Below are 18658 nucleotides of genomic sequence, written 5' to 3' on the forward strand. Positions count from 1 at the left end.
AGAGCTTGCAGTAATTTTTTGGGAGAAATTAACGGCAAATATCCCAAAAGCGATAGAATTGATCTTATAAAGAGAGCTGATTGGATCTTGCCTCGAATTGTACGGGAAAAACCCATATCTGGAGTTTGTACATTTTATACAGATGCCAACAAACAAGGAAAGGTAGGTTATAAATCCGAAAATTTAAGTAAAGTGGGTCAAAGTCCTTATAATTCAGTTCAAAAATCAGAATTGTATGCTATTCTGTTGGTATTAATGGGTTTTTCAGAACCTCTCAATGTAATAACTAACTCTCAGTATGCTGAAAGAGTAGTATTACATATTGAGACTGCAGAATTTATCCCTGATGCTTCAGAATTAACTTCACTATTTATTCAATTACAAGATACAATCAGGAAAAGGAGTCATCCTTTATAGATAATTCACATTTTTTAGTCACAAACATTTTTTAGCCTAAATATATTCATCAAATAAAGTATGTTAGAAACAATAAAATCTATTTACCAAGTCACATAAATAAAAAAAATTACATTGAATAAAAGAAAAGAGAAAATTCACCCTGATTATTGAAGTAGCAGATAGCATGAAATCTCTGGAAGTTTGTAAACTGAAAACATAGCACTTTCTGCTTCCACGAAAGAAACAACACTGGTCAAGAGTGACATGGTAAATATGTGGTAAATGTGTTGTAAAATAAGTGATTGTTCATAAGTGTTTTTCGGTACATCGTGACAAACATTCAATTGACTAACTATGGTGCTCAAGCTAAAATAGGAGCTATGGACAAAGTGTTTCTGCTTGTAGGAATAGAATTCTGTATGAAAACAATGGACTCTAGAGCTTGACAATTTGTTCATTATTATTTACCGATTGTTTCACTCGTATATTTGTTGGTGGATGGATGGGATTATTTGAGTCAAATGCATTGCAGTTTAAAAGATTGGAGAGCTGGAGTAAGTCTCTTGGGTAGAACGCCATGAGTCTGCATCATTAGTTTGTATTTACTGTGGAGAGGTAGTCAAGTTTATGGTGGTTCTGCACTGACAATCATAAACATAACTTAATGATTAAGGAAAACAATTACAGGCATAAGAGCAAAACACTGCTCTGTTTGGTTTTTGTTTGCTTAGTTTTTGTTTTAATAGGATTTGCTTTAGGTTTAATTAGGATAAAATTTTATTGCAGTCCAAACTCCGTTGGCTTTGTTTGCACATTTAGTTATCTGCTGTGATAAAGGGTATTGAACTGCACACACCAAGAAAATACTCTACCACTGATCTATTTGACATGTCTAACATGAATGACTGGATTATAAATTAAAAGGCTACACTCATAACCATCTACTCTAAGAAGCAGCTTTTTTGATGAGCGATGAATAAGGCACTGATCTATGAGTATAGTAACATGTCATCAGGGGTCATTCTATTGGTGTATTCATTTAACAGTGTAATAATCGGGGGTTTTCCCCTATGATTCGTGACCTATATAGTCTCAGGTTCTTTGCCTAACTTATAGTGTCAGTTGTGTGTTCCTTCTAATGGAATTGGTCTTAAATCCAACCAAAAAGTGGTTGTTTAATCCTATAACATTCAGGGAGATGTGTGAGAAGGTTTTGCAGTCAGGTCCAGTTATCTATATTGCAGGTATGTAACAGAGTTCATAGCTAGGTGAAATTAATGATAAATTCCCTGTCCAATAACATGTATAGTACTTTCAGCATTCTAAATGTTAGTCCATAGGGGTGAAGCTTCTAGTTGGGTACCACAGGATTTCTACATGTTCAATGACGTAAATAAGTGATGGCATTATCAATACCTGTTTTCCCTCAGGATGTCAAATGTAATCAGTAGCATTGTTCATTCCTATAGTGTTGAGGGACTATGGAACCCCCTTTGGTCAGTCACTCAAAAAGATGGCACCTATTCCTAGCATTGGGGGTTTTATGTGGTAACTTATGCATAGTTGGGGCATTGTGTTCCCCATTATGTATCTAAAAATTATATATACATAATATATAATATATATGGTAAGTTTTCACATTTTTATCTTTTAAAAATCATTTGGTGTTAGTTATTTCTCTCATATTCCCTAGTTTAGCATTCTCTTCCTTCTTCAAATTTAAACCTTCAGACCTCAATGGTGTGTAAACAGTGAGAGAATTTGGGGTACTCTGCCTTATATGAGATGATATTATTAAACCCCACTGTAGCACGAATTGTTAGAAGGTCTTATTAATAAAAACAAACCTGGAGCCAGGTATTGGGGTGAACTCTGGAAGATGAGAGAAGCAGAACAAGCCACATTTTCCTCACCTCGCCAATTCCTCATCTGATCCTGTTTGTTCAGACTGGAAGCCTCTGAGTTTTCATCCAAATGGATCTCACTGAACTCCTGCTAAAAGCCTAAAAGCTTAACCAGCCCTAGTTCCTGGTCCGCACGCCTTATATTCCTTTCTGCTTTCTGCCATCACTTCCTGGGATTAAAGGCATGAGTCACCATGCCTGGCTGTTTCCAGTGTGATTTTGAACTCTCAGAGATTCAGATGGATCTCTGCCTCCCAAGTGATAGGATCAAAGGTGTGTGTGCCACCATTTTCTGGCCTCTATGTCTCTCTAGTCGCTGTTCTGTCCTCTGACCCCAGATAAGTTTATTAGTGTGCACAATATATTGGGGAAAATAATGTATCACCCCACCCCCCCCATCAGGACTCAAATATCGATGTAAAAGAGTAATTGGGGGAGGGGAAAGAATATGACCAAAATATATTTAAAAATATATTGTATGAGAATATTTTTAAATAATTATAATTTTAAAAACAACAACACTAAACTAGATTACAAAGAAAAAGAAAGAAAAGACAAAATAAAACTAGATCCAGTGGAGTGAGATGCTCAGCCTGTAAAGTTGCTTCTTTTGATCACTGGGACCCACACAGTAGAAGGCATGAACTGACTTTAGAAAGATGCCCCTTGACCTCCAGACACGTGTAAATGCAAGCACACACACATACACACACACACACACACACACACACACACACACACACACACACACACACACACAGAGAGAGAGAGAGAGAGACAGAGAGAGATTTAAAATATTTATCCAACCATCTTTTGTAGCCAAGAAACACACCTCATTGGATCACGGGCACCTATAAAATGAAAGGATTCTCTACTCATTCTGGAGACATTAACAAAAACTGTGTTCTCTGGCTTTTTTAGATTATGAGCATGCTCAGGCATTACTGAGAAATAAGCCACTCCTTGATGTCTAGGCATTCCAATTGCATTGTAATTCAACAACCAGGCCGAGAAGCCAGGTGCTTTGTTCAGAAATCTCAACTCTGCTGCTGTGGTTAATAAAGATACCTTTCAAAGCAAACAGATTTTAGACAATGTAAGCACTGAGCTGAGGAAGTGCAGGGCAGAGCTGTAGGCTTAGAGAACTGACTGGAGCCACAAAGGGTTATCCCCAGGACTTGAAATCAAATGAAATGTGCCTTGCTGGATTTAAAACTTGTTTTAGACTAGAAACGCCTTATTTCTTCCATTTTCTCTGTGTCAGGATGTCAGGCGTGCTAACTACCTTCTGTGCCTCTCCTAGCACTAGAGATTGGCAACAGATGGTTTATTTTCTAAGCACATAGGTCCACAGATAAAGATGCTTGCCCTAGGATCAAACATACTCAGAATTTCAACAATTTTAGATTTAGGTGGAGGGATTTGGAACTTTGTACTGATTTAGCATATTGCTGAGGTTTATGAATGTTTCAAGGTGGGGTTTTCTATGCATGGGGCAGATATGGATTTTGAAGAAACAGACGTAGATTATATATAGTAACCAAATTGTGACCTGGACTCTCTCTCGCTCTCTCTCTCTCTCTCTCTCTCTCTCTCTCTCTCTCTCTCTCTCTCTCTCTCTCTCTCACACACACACACACACACACACACACACACACACAGAAACAGATAGACAGACAGAGACACACACACACACACACAGAGAGAGAGAGAGAGAGAGAGCGAGAGAGAGAGAGAGAGAGAGAGAGAGAGAGAGAGAGAGGAGGGGGAGAGGATGTGATAGGTAGGCTTACCTTGGTTATACAAGTGTGTGCCAAATTAAATTACTACAATTCTTTAACTCTTCCAGTTGAGAGATATAAACAGTGTGAAATACTGTTACCATATACACACATAAAGAAATGCTATAAGCCAAGACATTCTCAGAGCCTTCAGAAGAGTGTTTCCTAATGCTGGGACCCATTAATACAGTTCCTCGTGCTGCCTTGACCCTCAAACCTAAGATTATTTCATTGCTACTTCATAGCTGTAATTTTGCTACTGTTATCAATCATAACGTACATATCTGATATGTAGGATATCTGATATATGACCCCCCAAAGGGTCATGACCCACACAGGTTGAGGACCACTGCTGTAGAAGACAGCAGAAGCAAGGAGGGTTTCATCTCAGGTGTTAAGGAGAGCCCAGCCTAGCTGTTAGAGCTCTGAGGGAATCTGGTTAGTGTTTCAAGCCGCTGAGTGAGTACTATCTGAGTATAGCATTCCTAGAAAGACATGGACACTGATTGGCTGTATTTAAACATGCCATAGAAATGTCCTGTTGTTTTAATGAGTCTGAGGGTCAAGTACAACTGGATTTATTTGACTTTTCAGATTAGAGAAAATTAATTGGAATGGATTTAGAAAGAGGTTTCAGTCATGCATTTCCAATTTCCTCAATTCAAACTCACTCCATATGAGTTTATTGTATTTTTGGCTTCTAAAAATATTTCCCATGGAAATTTATTTAGAACAGCTTTTAGATTTTTGTAGCTCTTTAGTATTGTCTATGTCTTCCATGCTTCTAAATAACATCCAAATGAATTTAGGATTCTATTTACCAATTTTTATGTTACTAAAATTTATTATTTTATCTAGCCTTTGGTTGATATTACTTAACTTTCTGTTCCTATCTTCCAATGTTGAACATGTATATGATTTATCTAACTTTATTTTATTTTTTGATCCTTAACACATTTAGAAGTAGAATGGTCTGAGAAGTACTTAGAATATCACTGTGTTAATGTTGTTTGGTTTCTTGAGTTTGTATGGATAGTTTGAATCTATCATGATGGACACCATATCTCTTATTTGGTCTTGTGCTTCCCTTATCACTTATAGAACTTTAACTACTGTGTTTTAAATAGCTTTAGTTCTTGGGTTAAAAGCCTTTTGATATTTGGAAAGGTTCATATTTTTGTTGTTCTGACTTCTTTTAGTGTACAAATTTTTATATTCAATCTACACCTATTCAACAGTAAATATTAATATTATAATGTAGTAAATAAGTAAAATAGAGCACCTTTCCCCACTACTTCCTTTATATATTATTAGCTTTACTTATTTCACTCCCTGTACATTTGACCATTCTTACAGAAGTAAAACTTGTTTACTGGCTTTGACTTACATTCTTTCATTTTTAACTGTGACCATTAAAAAAATGGTGAGTTTTTTCACTCTTGGTTTGGTTTCTTCATTACGATTTTTTTTTTTTTTTTTTTTTTTTTTTTTTTTGGTTTTTCAAGACAGGGTTTCTCTGTGTAGCTTTGCGCCTTTCCTGGAACTCACTTGGTAGCCCAGGCTGGCCTCGAACTCACAGAGATCCGCCTGCCTCTGCCTCCCGAGTGCTGGGATTAAAGGCGTGCGCCACCACCGCCCGGCTTTCATTATGAATTTTATTATTGGTGTTTTGGAGTGAATACTCTTATCATTCCAATCTCCACCCAACCCTGAGTCTACTTGTCATTGATGCTCTGACAGGCCATTTTGTTTCAGCCCACAAGTAGTTCTCTAGAAGGTAATGAATTTCCGAAGACAGTGACCTGCAGTTTTAAATCTTTGTATGTTTTTGTATATCTGTGTGTGAGTAGTACAGGAATGAACATGCCACCATACATAGGTGGAGTTCAGAGGACAAATCTCTGTTGAATTTCAGGGATTAGTCCACCCACACTCAAGTCATAATGCAAGTCATAAAAAGTTCTTTACTCACTAAGCTATGTCTCCAGCCTACATCTATTTTTGAAGTACATATATTCTAATGGCAAATAGTACATAAACTTATTTGCCTGTAATATTCATTTTTGAAAGGTAAGTTAACCAGATGTAAAGCATTTACTCATAGTCAGTTCTTGAGAATATTACAGGTACTGCTTCAAAGATATTTAAATATAATCACTTCAGCAAATTTCCCTGACAGTCTCACACTTCTGAAAAGGTAACTTTCTTAAATAAAATGAGATCAACACAATTCAAAGACCAGGGTATGTTGCTACCGTACTCTTGTGCGTTGACAATATTTCATATCTATATAGATTTCCTCAAGAAAAAACTTTTTATCAACTCATATTTATATTTCGTGTAGCTGAAATACTTTTCAATGCATGGAAAGCGACTGAGCCCTTCATCACTCTCAAGTATACTGGTATTTAACATGTTACTTCAAGGACACAGGCCAATTCCATATTATTTTGGAAATCTGAATTCTAAACAGCTGCATGAACCCTAAATTTTTAACATAAATTTATTCACTTAATACGGATGTATAATTAATTGTTCAATTGTTTCTCTCTTACAGGTGAGGAATCAGAAGTCAGAAAATTGAATTGAGAAATTCCCCAGTGGAAGCAGGATATAAATGATGTGAATGAGTTTTAAACTCAGGTTATGAACTCTCACTAGTAAGCGTGAGGTTATATTGTTGGAAACTTGAAAAGAAAAGTAAATAACATGGCATAAACATATTTGAATGAGTAAAAAGAATTAGTCTGTCTGTGCATGTATTGAGTAACAAAAGAGCTCATCCATCATCTATTTGACGCTTTATTGTTAAATTTAACATGAGTCAATAAATTCTCTAATTATAACTACACAACATCCAAGGAATTTTGTAATTTCTTTAATTAAAACAAATATATGACCAGGAAACTAACAATATTTGGGCAAATTTCTTTATCTCTTTGGTCTCTGCAAGAAGTGCTTATCCTTGGGGCAGTTTTAATTTCCTTGGTCAATTGGATTTCTCTTACTTCTTTTTAGCTACTGCTCAATTTTCTAATTTAACACCTCATTATCAATGAGTTCACTGTGATTTTCATAGAAGATTTTAGTTTCTTAATTTTATCTCATTATTCTTAGTAATTGCCTTTACATATCATTGCTCTTTCTCACATATAATGCAGAACTTTTGCTCTTTAATATTAATCTATTTCATATTAATGTAGATAGTTGTCATCTATCACATCAGTCTAGTTCCATCCAGCTTTACATATTTAGGATAGTTTAATAGTTTCTCATTAATCTCTTCTAGTGTCCCTTCAATCACCCTTGTGTGTTTCTCCCCTGGAACTATATTACCATGAAGAATATATGGATCCTGAAACTATTATGTAGCCAACAAGACCTATTAGGCAAAATTTCATCGAGTACAGGAGGACTAAATGTTCTGGTCTCTTAGGCAACAGGAGAGAGACTCATCAGAGCTTTTGCTTTAGATAATTTATATGTTGTTCTTTCATTTGGACTTTGAACTTCACAGTATTTAATGATTATGCTGTGTTCACATTTCTGTACATTAAAATTTGATTTTAATTCTGGAATACAGCCCAATTCTAAGTAGTAGACAATATCATCATTATGTATAATCTGTTTTCAAAGCATGCATTGTAAACTATGGTATGCAAATATAAGTACAGGTAGGATTAATTCAGCTAATGCCTCTCTTTCTGAACTTCCTTGCTGGGCATGCTTTGTCACCCTCTTTTGAGATTTTTCCAGGGTTGTGGACCTTCAATAGAGAATAGAATTCATGTATAAGCATTCTTATTGTAGATTTCACTCAACAGAAGAGTGAACATTCATTTGTGTATAATTTCAATATTAATAAAAAATATTACATGTTTTACTGTAGTCGTTTGAATATAGGGAATAAGTGGAAATATCTTTCATCTCAATCATTGTGTATGTAATTGAACACAACTTTTTATATGTATAAGAATGTCAATATATATGTACATATATACTAGATTACATAAATATGAGAGCTCTCTGTAGGACATAAATAAATAAACCAAAAATATCAAAATTTATCAATATCTATAAATAAATCAAACTTAGCCAATCATAATATTTTATCAGAAAACTTGTTTCCTAATAAAGTATTATGCTGTGAATAATTATATGTGATTGAAACTATAATGAAAATTTAGTAAAATTTCAAATGATTCATTATTCAATGCTTGTGATAATGCCTAAAGTTAAACATCTAGAACATAATTTGCTCAATAGCAGTCCTTAATCAAATATATTAAAATGCAGCAATCCAGTTGATCAAATTGAAATCCTGACCTTCTTTTGATTGTTTCTAGAAGATCAAAATAAATTCGCAAAGACAAGAGCCCTTGAAGAATTAAATATATTTGCTTAATTTTAAAAAATAAAATAGCTAATAGTTGTTCAAATGAATAGTGTACTAGAATCACAATGATAAAGATGATTAATCTTTGTGTTTGTATGAGCATTCAAAGATAGTCATTTTATTTGTTTTTCTTTGTGGTTCAACAAACATTCAAGTTTTATAGAAAAGAAATAAAATACAGTGTAGTCTTTATTCTCTCATGCAAAGTAAGAGAATAACCATAAGTATCTCAATAAACACAATTTACTAAAGACCAAAAACATGTTATCTGGCATAATAATAATATGATTATCATAGAAAATATATAATATACTTTTCTTAGAATTTTCCACAGTGGCTCTGTGGGCACCGAACACATATAATGCACAGAGTTATATGAAGACAGTATATTCAGATACAAAAAATAATAATAAATATGTTTTTAATGAGCTTATGTAAAAAAAGAACAAATACTGACTTGTTCACCAATTACATCCCATAGACCCTTTCTCCTAACTATCACATACTATTATTACCAATGCTATTGATTATCCTCTACAACCTGACAGTAAGGCCCTATTGTTGATGATATCACATATTTAATTAAATATACAGAAATAAAATTGGTGCCCAATTGGAAGCTTCACCACTACTGACAAGCTAGAAAGTACTATGAACTATATTATCAGCAGCAAAGGCAATTCCCAATATTAACCAGCTACAAACACTGTGACTTATAGCATCAATCTGCCTGGAAGATATACTGGTGCAAATGTGGCAAAAAAGTTATGCACTAACCAACCACTTAAAAATAGATTTAATGTCGACTCCTTTAGGTGGAACCAATATTAGACACTGTTAGTCAGACCAAAAAAAAAAAAAAAAAACTGAGACTAGATAGGTCATATGCTCTAGGGGAAAACCTATGCTATTAGTCTTTTTATGAAAAATAGCAAAAAAAAATTCCAAATTACATGTTGTTATACCCACAGATCAGAGCATTGAATGACCTTTATTTGAGAAGCTTCTTGTTGTAGGAGATGGGAATTAACACGGAGATTCATACCTGGACATCCCATAGTGGGGAACATTGCAATAATCAGTCCTACTTGAATGTATTAATCCTACTGCTCTCTTGAAGACTCGAGGAACTTTGCACAAGAAGAGATGGAAAGACTGTCAAAGGCAGAGGTGGTAGATGGCTCTGAGGAACCATGCCTTCCAGACATGACAGGAGTGAAGTGCATATAACCCTCAAAAACAGAGACAGCACAGGGAAGACTTTTACATAGGCAAGACAGACGAAATTCAAACAGGGAGAAGATGAAATGGGCACAAAGACCCAATGCTAAGTAAGAAGCTATGTGAAATTTATAACTAATGGGAGAGAGGAAGTCTATTTTGTCCAATGGAGTGACAGTAGATATGTTAGCCTCAGTCAAGGACAGGCTTCATGCTTAGAAGTAGTTGTCCAACACAAAATATGATCCATATGTTTGTGTGATTTTTGTTTTGCTTTATTAATATTTATTATTTTATTGTTTTTATTTGTTTGTTTTGCTTATCTTTCTGAAAATGAGAAAGAATGTGAAGTTGGTGGGTTGGGAGGTAGGAGATCTTAGTGGATGGAATTGAATGAGTAAAAATATATTGTTTATGAATGTATATTTTAAAGCCAGTATATGCACACACACAAAAATCTATACCTAAGAACCTACAACAATAAGCCTAATGTGATCCAGATGATGAACTAATAAGATTAATCAAGGTTGATGGTGGAGAAGGCTCCATGAGACAGAGTTGTCAAGCTAGGGTAAAGTGCATTTATACTAAATATTTGCCTGATGAATAATAGACAAAGTTGAACTTGTCTTTTATTTATGTGAAAAAAGAATTAGTAAAATGTCAGGTATAACTTTTAAAAATAAATAAAAACAAGAGCTTATGTTTTCAGTTAATAGATGTACAGAAATTGAAACAAGATAGAAAAAGATAAGTAAGTATAAAAACATTAGTTGGTAAAATAATTAAGATAACAACTAAAATTGGAACCTTATGCTTGAAATGAGAGCTCCTGGAGAGATGGCTCAGTTGTGAAGAGCACTTGTTTTTGCAAAGGATATGGATTTGATGTCCAGATCTCATATGGTGTTCCATAACCACACATAACTCTATTTCCAAGGGATCCTAGGCCCTTTTATCACCTCCACAGGTGCCAGACATGGACGTATTGCATATAAATACATTCGAGCAAAATGCTCATACAAATAAAATAAGCAAATCTAAATGCATTAACAACAATACTGACTAGAACAGTTTCTTTAAAGGTACCTCTTTATATAGTGATCATAAGAAGAGGTTCTGAGAGAGATGCCTAGCCAGAAGCCTACCCTTAAGTTTCAGAGGATTTTGTCAGAGGCATGGATGGAACTTACATTCATCCTTATCTCTTTCGCCTTTCCACCTAGTCAGGCTCCGTCAAACTATGAATGAAACTTATCAAGGTGTATTTACAATGTACCATGCAATGCATCAGTGAATTCAACTTGGCAATTTCCTGATGAAGCGATGATATGGATGGGATGAGTCAGTGTGTCTGCTGCTGAGTTATAGAGCAGGACTGATTTTGATCTCGGAGGAGATTAGCTTTTCTGCTTTGCTGACTAAGGTGAGCTGCCTTAAGAGATTAAATGAGAACTGGGTTTCAAGGACCCTTTCATCTGTATCTTGCCACCTTAACCTGTATCTTCTGAAGGTTAAAATACACTGAAGAAGAGAGCCTCTTTTCCAATTACAATTGCTTATAAATAACTGTGAAATTGATAATATTAATCTGAAGATATAATAATATTGGAAGTACTAACATTAATTCAACTCTTAGGAAATATACCTAGGAAAGCAAGCCAGAGTTGAAGACAATTAGGTCTGGTTATCAAGACTATTTTCTGTGTTTTCTCAGTAATATTTAACCAATTGAAATCTTTTTTTTTCAAATTGTCACTGTATACACAAAAAATCCAATGAAGTCAATCAAATATGTAAACATATAATCATTAATTTTCTTATTTTGTAAAATTAACTGTGGCCATGCAGGTGGTAAGAGCTCTTCATCAACCTCATTGTCACAAAAGTTCTTGTACTTTATTTGTACATAAAAACTAGTTACTACAGGCTTTATTTCTGAAAAACTAATATTTTCTCAAATTGCATCAAGTTGATAAGGCTTAGTACTGGGATGGTCTCAATGCAAGCCTCCTGTTACTAGATTGTTGTAAATGTATTTTTACCTACTACTTACTCCCTCCTGCCCTTCATTTTTCTCAATAAAGGATGCAATTAATCATAAATAATAACTTTCTTCTACCATTGTTTGACTCCTTAAAAGATTATCTCTCCCTCTAATGTCTCTCTTAAAATCAATGGTTCTCGTGACTTATCTGCTGCACTTATTTTGCACTGAGCTTTGTTCCTTCTGTATGGGAACACGTTTCAGTCTCTCTCCTTAAAATTAGCACATCCCATCATGTTCATATCCTCTTGCTTCATAACCTTTCCTATATTATTATATAGCTTACCAAATAAGGTGACATGCTTCCCTATTTTCTCACAGTCTTCTTTATCCTTGCTTTTTCATAACAGCAACACGATATTCACGTTATATCGATATTAAATCATTAGAAGAATAGAAGAGAGAATACATCGCAGGCAATAGAGTATACATGACACACACTGTCAGATAACCAGTCAGATGGGCAAATCCACTTCAGCATCTTTAACTTAGATTACAATTTTTCTCAACCCACCTCTGAAAATTTTTCTACAGGAGAGTTACCTTAGTGACTGCTGAAATGGCAAATACCCAGACCCATTGCTGTTTTTCTTGAAAATATACATTAACTCAGGTACTAGGAATCTGAATTGACCATCTCAGCAAGATGAAATCTGAACATATTGAAAGATTTGGAATCTTTCCATCTTAATTGTTTGTGTTATGATTGAATTATAAAATTGATTGAATTTTGATCTTAAGAACAAAATCTAATAATTAAGTTCACAGTAGGTAGAAAAGGAATTAAAAAAAAATAAAGAGAGATGAGTAATTAGTGGTTTCACATACCTGACTTAAAGGAATCATCACTATAAAATGATTTGTACTTCTTAATATGTGTAAAATAAGAGTTTTGAATCAGAAGTTTATTGATGTTATTTAAATTAATATAACATATCTAATGACAACAACTAAACTAGCATTCATAATAATCCTGTTATTACAAAATGCAAAATTCTGCTGCACAAACATAAGTATTTGGGAATATAGAGATATTTTGAGCTTTTTAAGTTCATTTTACATGAACTTGGAGAAAAATGAAGGAAAAAGTATTCAGCATGAGAAAGCAGATGAAATACAATGATCCATATACTGAAAATGTTGGATATGAGAAAAGGATTAGGCAGAGGGCAGAACTGCAGAATCAAAGGAACTTGAATGCGAGGAGAGCAAAAATGGATGAGCAGAAATAGAAAGGATTAATCAACATGGCTGACAGAGAGAACCCCGGCGCAAAGAGATAACAGACAGAACGGCCAGAAACGTGGAAAGCGTCCACTTTTTGAGCTTCAGGCTCTCAGATGGTTTTCTGTGGAGTTGCAGTTACATCAGAAAATACACTAACATTCTTAAACCATAAGGTTCAGCATTACTCAATATATTTCTTCACATTTTTATTATTTTTTCTTCATTTGATAATAATTCCAAAATCTCTCCTTTCCCTTTTTTTCGTTCAAATCCTCTTGTATTCTCCTCCTCACTCTATTTCAAATTCATGGCACTTCATTTCTTCATATGTATGTGTATGTATATATACAGATATATTTGTTTCATTATACTTAGGAATACACACACACACACACACACACACACACACACACACACACACATATATATATATATATATATATATATATATATATATATATATATTCAAACAGTATTATGTATTCCTGTATGTTCTCATTACTAACAATTGTGTATTCGATAACCAATTGGTGTGCTCTTGCTGGGGAAGACTATTTCCTCTTTTCCTCATTTCTTAGTTGCCTGTAGTTTTTTGTTTTGTTTTGTTTTGTTTTTGTTGTTTTGTATAGGTTTAAGGATTCATGAATTTTCTTCCATTCACTTCAGCATGGCTGTTGATGTTGATGTTGGCCTTGTTCAGTTCATGTTTAAGCAGCCATGCTGATGAGACTGTATGTGCGAACTTCTGACATGGCTCTGAGACACACTGTCAGAGCGAACCCCGATTTTACGTCTCTGTCAAACGTTCTGCCCCTACTTATGTAGTGTTCCCTAAGCCTTAGTTGCTGCGGTGTTTTGTAGATGGAGCCACGGGGACTGGACTCTACATGTCTGCATTTTGATTGGTGTTCTCTGTAGTGGTACCTATCTCTTCCAATGGCAAGTAAGTTGGTAGATTCTCCAGATCTTTAAAAAAAAATGTGTGTGTGTGTGTGTGTGTGTGTGTGTGTGTGTGTGTGTGTGTGTGTGTGTGTGTGTTTGTGTGTGTGTGTGAACTGCTGTGGGATGTTCTGTATGGCAAATGTGTTGCTAATTAGTCAATAAATAAAACACTGATTGGCCATTGGCTAGGCAGGAAGTGTAGGCGGGACAAGGAGGAGAATAAAGCTGGGAAGTGGAAGGCTGAGTCAGGGAGACACTGCCAGCCACCACGATGACAAACAGCATGTGAAGATGCCAGCCGCCACAAGCCATGTGGCAAGGTATAGATTAATGGAAATGGATTAATTTAAGCTGTAAGAACAGTTAGTAAGAAGCCTGCCACGGCCATACAGTTTGTAAGCAATATAAGTCTCTGTGTTTACTTGGTCGGGTCTGAGTGGCTGTGGGACTGGCAGGTGAGAGAGATTTATCCTGACTGTGGGCCAGGCAGGAAAACTCCAGCTACAGTGAACATCACAGGAAGCTTGGGGAGGGGTGAGGTCTCATCCTGTACTCTTCAAGTTCAATGACCAAACTCATTGTCAGGCTTGGTAGCAGCACCTTTATCAGCCAAACATTTTTTGCCATCTCAATTATTCCTATCGCATACTTTAGATTATCATATTGGCTGAGAGAATAACTTCAAATATTTATAGTTACTTATGAACTTTCATAATATTTATGGAGTCCAGTCTCTAGCATTTCACACAAAGTTTCAAGAGCAATAATTCTAAATTTGTGCATCTTCACACGCCTTTTTGATCAGTATCACTACAAGTATTAAATGTTTTTTATTCCTGTTATAGAAACACAATACAATATTTTGATGACATTTTAGTAATTTTCATTTGGTGCAATATATTGCCTTATTTTTTACTTGACATGATTAGGGCATGTCAGAGAAATTTAGGCAAAAATGAAAGCTGAGATATATATTCATAGTGTGTTCTGTATTCAAATATTCCTACCATAGGCAACATATATTCATGATAGAGGACCCAGAAATCAAACACAAATGAAAATTAAATATAAATCCATCTTAGAGTAAAAACACTAAAAAATCCTTGATAAACTTACCAGAACTTGTGGGGGGGGGTAAAGGAAATGATACTATGAAGAAATAGCATAGTGAAATAAAGATTTGGCTATGGTGGAAAATAAAGATTTGGGTACGGTAGAAAATTGAACATTTCCACTGATCATGGAAAATCTTCCTTGAGAACACACATGCTCTATATGAGGAGAACCATTGATTTAAAAGAATATGGTGAGGAAGAGATAGTCTTCAATGGAGTCTTTTATTCACAAACACAAGAAAATATATAATACTGTACACCTTTGCTTTTAAACACCAGAAAGCAGGGCTATTTATATTTCTGCCAAATTTTGATAGCTTGACATACTGATGGGCTATTTGAATCAACATTATTTTTTGTTTGCTTACCTTCTTTAAGGAGAGTATTCCTTCCCTGGTGTCTTTGTCAGTGGAGATGGAGAATATCCCAATCCCGTCTCCATTAGTGATGGAATAAGTCATATCTGCATTTGAGCCTGTGTCTGCATCATTTGCCTTAATTTTCCCAACAGCTGAACCAACTTGAGCAGACTCAGGAACATACAGCTGATAGTGTTCTGGAAAAGATTTCACATTAAAGTTACTTAGAATAATTTTTATAGAGTACATATCTCATAAGAAAATAATGACATCTTTGTCATCAAATGAACATTGTATAGAATGAACTCAATGGATTTCTATTACATTTAAAGTATTCTATTAGTTGTTATAAATATGGAAGTATATATAAAGTAATTTGAATACTAGAACATGAAATATTGTATTACTTCTACAAAACTAAACAGAAAATAGAAAAATTCATTTATATAGCATAAATTTTGAATTAGTCAATCATAAGTTTAATCCCAATTTACTTTTGTCTTCCCAATAGTGTGAAGTTTAAATATGTGAGTATGAGAGGGAGAGAGAGAAAGAGAGAGAATGCACAATTGAAATTTAACAAGGAAAAGGGAAAAAAATGATACCAGAAGATATAGGTTAACATTTTATGAACAATTTACTATATAGAATTTGTAAGCACTACAAAGGAAAAATTATAAATATATTTAGAAATGTAACAAATATTTCCAAATACCTATAAAGGATTTGATAGCACTGCATAATAGCGAAAGGAAAAGTCTATTTTCACAACTAAAATCAAAGCCAGTGGACCAGTTCAAGAATGGAAGTCTACACACAGTGATGTAGTAATTGTGCAGTGGCTTCAACTTTGATTTTGTTTATCCAATGTGCAAACCATACTCACAATATAAGTATCATTATTCAGGATTTGGAAACAAAAACAAACTGATGTTTTACTGATATGAAATACTGAGTTGGAATATTTGGTTGGAAGGGAGATACTCTGAATGCCTAAGAAGAGCTTCATCTACAAGCCATGGGTTAATAAACAACATCTACTTTTCCAAGGTGTGGGGAGATACACTATTATGGCTTGTAGATCAGGGAGGCCATAGATGATGCCAAGACAGCTCAGGTTCCTGTTTTTTCTATTGCTTTCCCAGTGTAACATAGACAATGAAAACCTGTTGTGGAAGACACATGCTTATTGTATCATACAGAAAAATGAAATTGGATTTAAGCAGGATATTTCCTCCTTACTGTAAAGGTTTTGTGAAGCTCAAAGATACCATGTGATTACAACTCCCACTAAGTAGAATACTAACTAGCCATATAAAATGTGTCCTTTGTGAATTAATAGCATTCCTGTTATGGGAGTACCTGAGTCTTCCCTAAATCTGAGTCTCCACAGGACAACATCCATACTTGGTACTGTAAACTCATTCAAAAACCAAAACAGGGAGGACACCTAGAGGGAACAGCTTAATTCTGTTGTTTATTCAAATAGACACATTGTCTAATTACATTCTACATATATTAAAAAAGCCATAGGCAATTACTATTCTCAGCCTTAATCAGAGAACCCTCATCTCGCAGTGAAATGTGGTACCTGAAAAAGGCTTATTGTTGTACTCACTCAGGGTTGAGAAAGAGTAAGTTAAGTGCACAGTCCCAAACAAGACAATTATACCATGCCTTCCTAGGCACAGTGAACAATATGGCAGAGGGAGTTAGAAAAAAATTAGGAGTCAGAAGATAGGGAAAAGGACTGTAAAATAGACATCTTTAGAGCAGCACACAGCCACTTCAATCAGTCACAGGCTTCTGCTATCTTCAGATGCCTGTAAGGGTTTGAATAAGTATGGTCTATTAATAATCAAACATGGAGACACAGGGAACTTAGGGAGCTCTAGCTGTAACTGAGAAACCATTTCTTGACAATAGGTTCAAGCAAAGGAAAAATTGCCTTCACTTTTGTTCACCCAATGGTAACCACACCTGTAAGCCACAGATAAATACAATCCAATGGTCAGAAATCTGACACTGGTTAAACTAATTGAGTCACACATAAAAAAATGCAATGAACCTAGAGAAAGATCCAGGAGTAAAGATGAAGGGTTGTTAGGACTGAAAAACGCGATATGAGACATACGGAGAAAATAGTAACCAGAAAGCATTAAATACATTTATGAAAATTACAAAGAGCTAACTTAACACAAGTAAACAAATGATTAAAATTAAAATAGACACTTTGTACATCTCCTTTTTAAATTTAACCATTTATATTCTCATAATTTTAATTATGTTAAATAAGTGCCAAAAATAAAAAATACGTATTACTAATGTCAACAGCACATAATGAATATCCTAAAATAAAACAAAAAGATCAGGACAGAAGGTAGGTCAAGAATTGACAATTTTTTCATAATTATTAAATCTAAGATAAAATAGTTTTGTTGTTGTTGTTTAAATAAAAAGCTAATCTGCTTTGAAATCTGTTGCTCAGAATAACATCTTTTGTTACTTATCTAATATCTTTTATTTTAATTTTATGTTCATTTATGTGTGTCAGTGTGTGTGTGTGTGTGTGTGTGTGTATGTATGTGTTTGTGTGTGTGTGTGTGTGTGTGTGTGTGTGTGTCCATGTCTGAGTACAGATGTCTGGAGAGGTCAGAAAAGGGTCTCGGACCCTTGGAGCTTGAATTACAGATGGTTGTAAGCCTTAGAACTGGACCCATGACCTCTGAAAACAGTTCTTATCCACATAGTATCCCTTTAGCCACCATGTAAGAACTTTGGGTAGCATGCTGTAATTTTCTCAACACCTGATGCCTCCCCTTGACTTTCAGTTTATATATTAGGTGTCTGCATTTAAAACTTCAGGAAAAAAACCACAGCCAGCTCTGGTGCTAAGCTTTTCAGCTTCCTCATTGACTTCTCACCATCCTAGAGTTCAGAATCATTCCTGCTCTGTTCTAGCCTTCAGTTTAATGGAGAAGTGTGTGTTACTGTGTCTCTTTCCCAGATCATTAAGATTTTCTGCATATCAGCAACGTTCTTCCTGTTCTAATAAATCACAATTTTATTGCAACAGGATTTTATTTTACATTGTGATCCTTTGAAGTTACAGGTTAACTGTTCAATACTAGAGGCCCTGACTTCCAACTAATCTCAGTGTTTATCTTGCCATCCTATGTGAATGCAATTGCTCATTTTTAACTGAACATATAAGATATCTGACTCTTTCCGTCACTGGAGAATTCAGAAGCAATGGCAGTATTATTA

The 18658-nt window shown here is 34.8% G+C and overlaps 1 protein-coding gene across 6 annotated transcripts in view; it reads right to left on the reverse strand.

The window, feature by feature from the left end:
• Cdh18 (cadherin 18) overlaps positions 1-18658 on the reverse strand; it is an 845179-nt gene that overhangs the window by 75764 nt on the left and 750757 nt on the right. For all 6 annotated transcript variants that reach the window (XM_052743062.1, XM_052743063.1, XM_052743064.1 and 3 more), the window contains one exon: positions 15401-15588. In XM_052743062.1, the coding sequence (XP_052599022.1) occupies positions 15401-15588 (188 nt within the window). The remainder of the gene's footprint in view (positions 1-15400; positions 15589-18658) is intronic.

This window comes from Peromyscus californicus, unplaced genomic scaffold (assembly GCF_007827085.1).
Source record: "Peromyscus californicus insignis strain IS unplaced genomic scaffold, ASM782708v3 Scaffold_18__1_contigs__length_77618521, whole genome shotgun sequence".
In the NCBI taxonomy this organism is placed as follows: domain Eukaryota; kingdom Metazoa; phylum Chordata; class Mammalia; order Rodentia; family Cricetidae; genus Peromyscus; species Peromyscus californicus.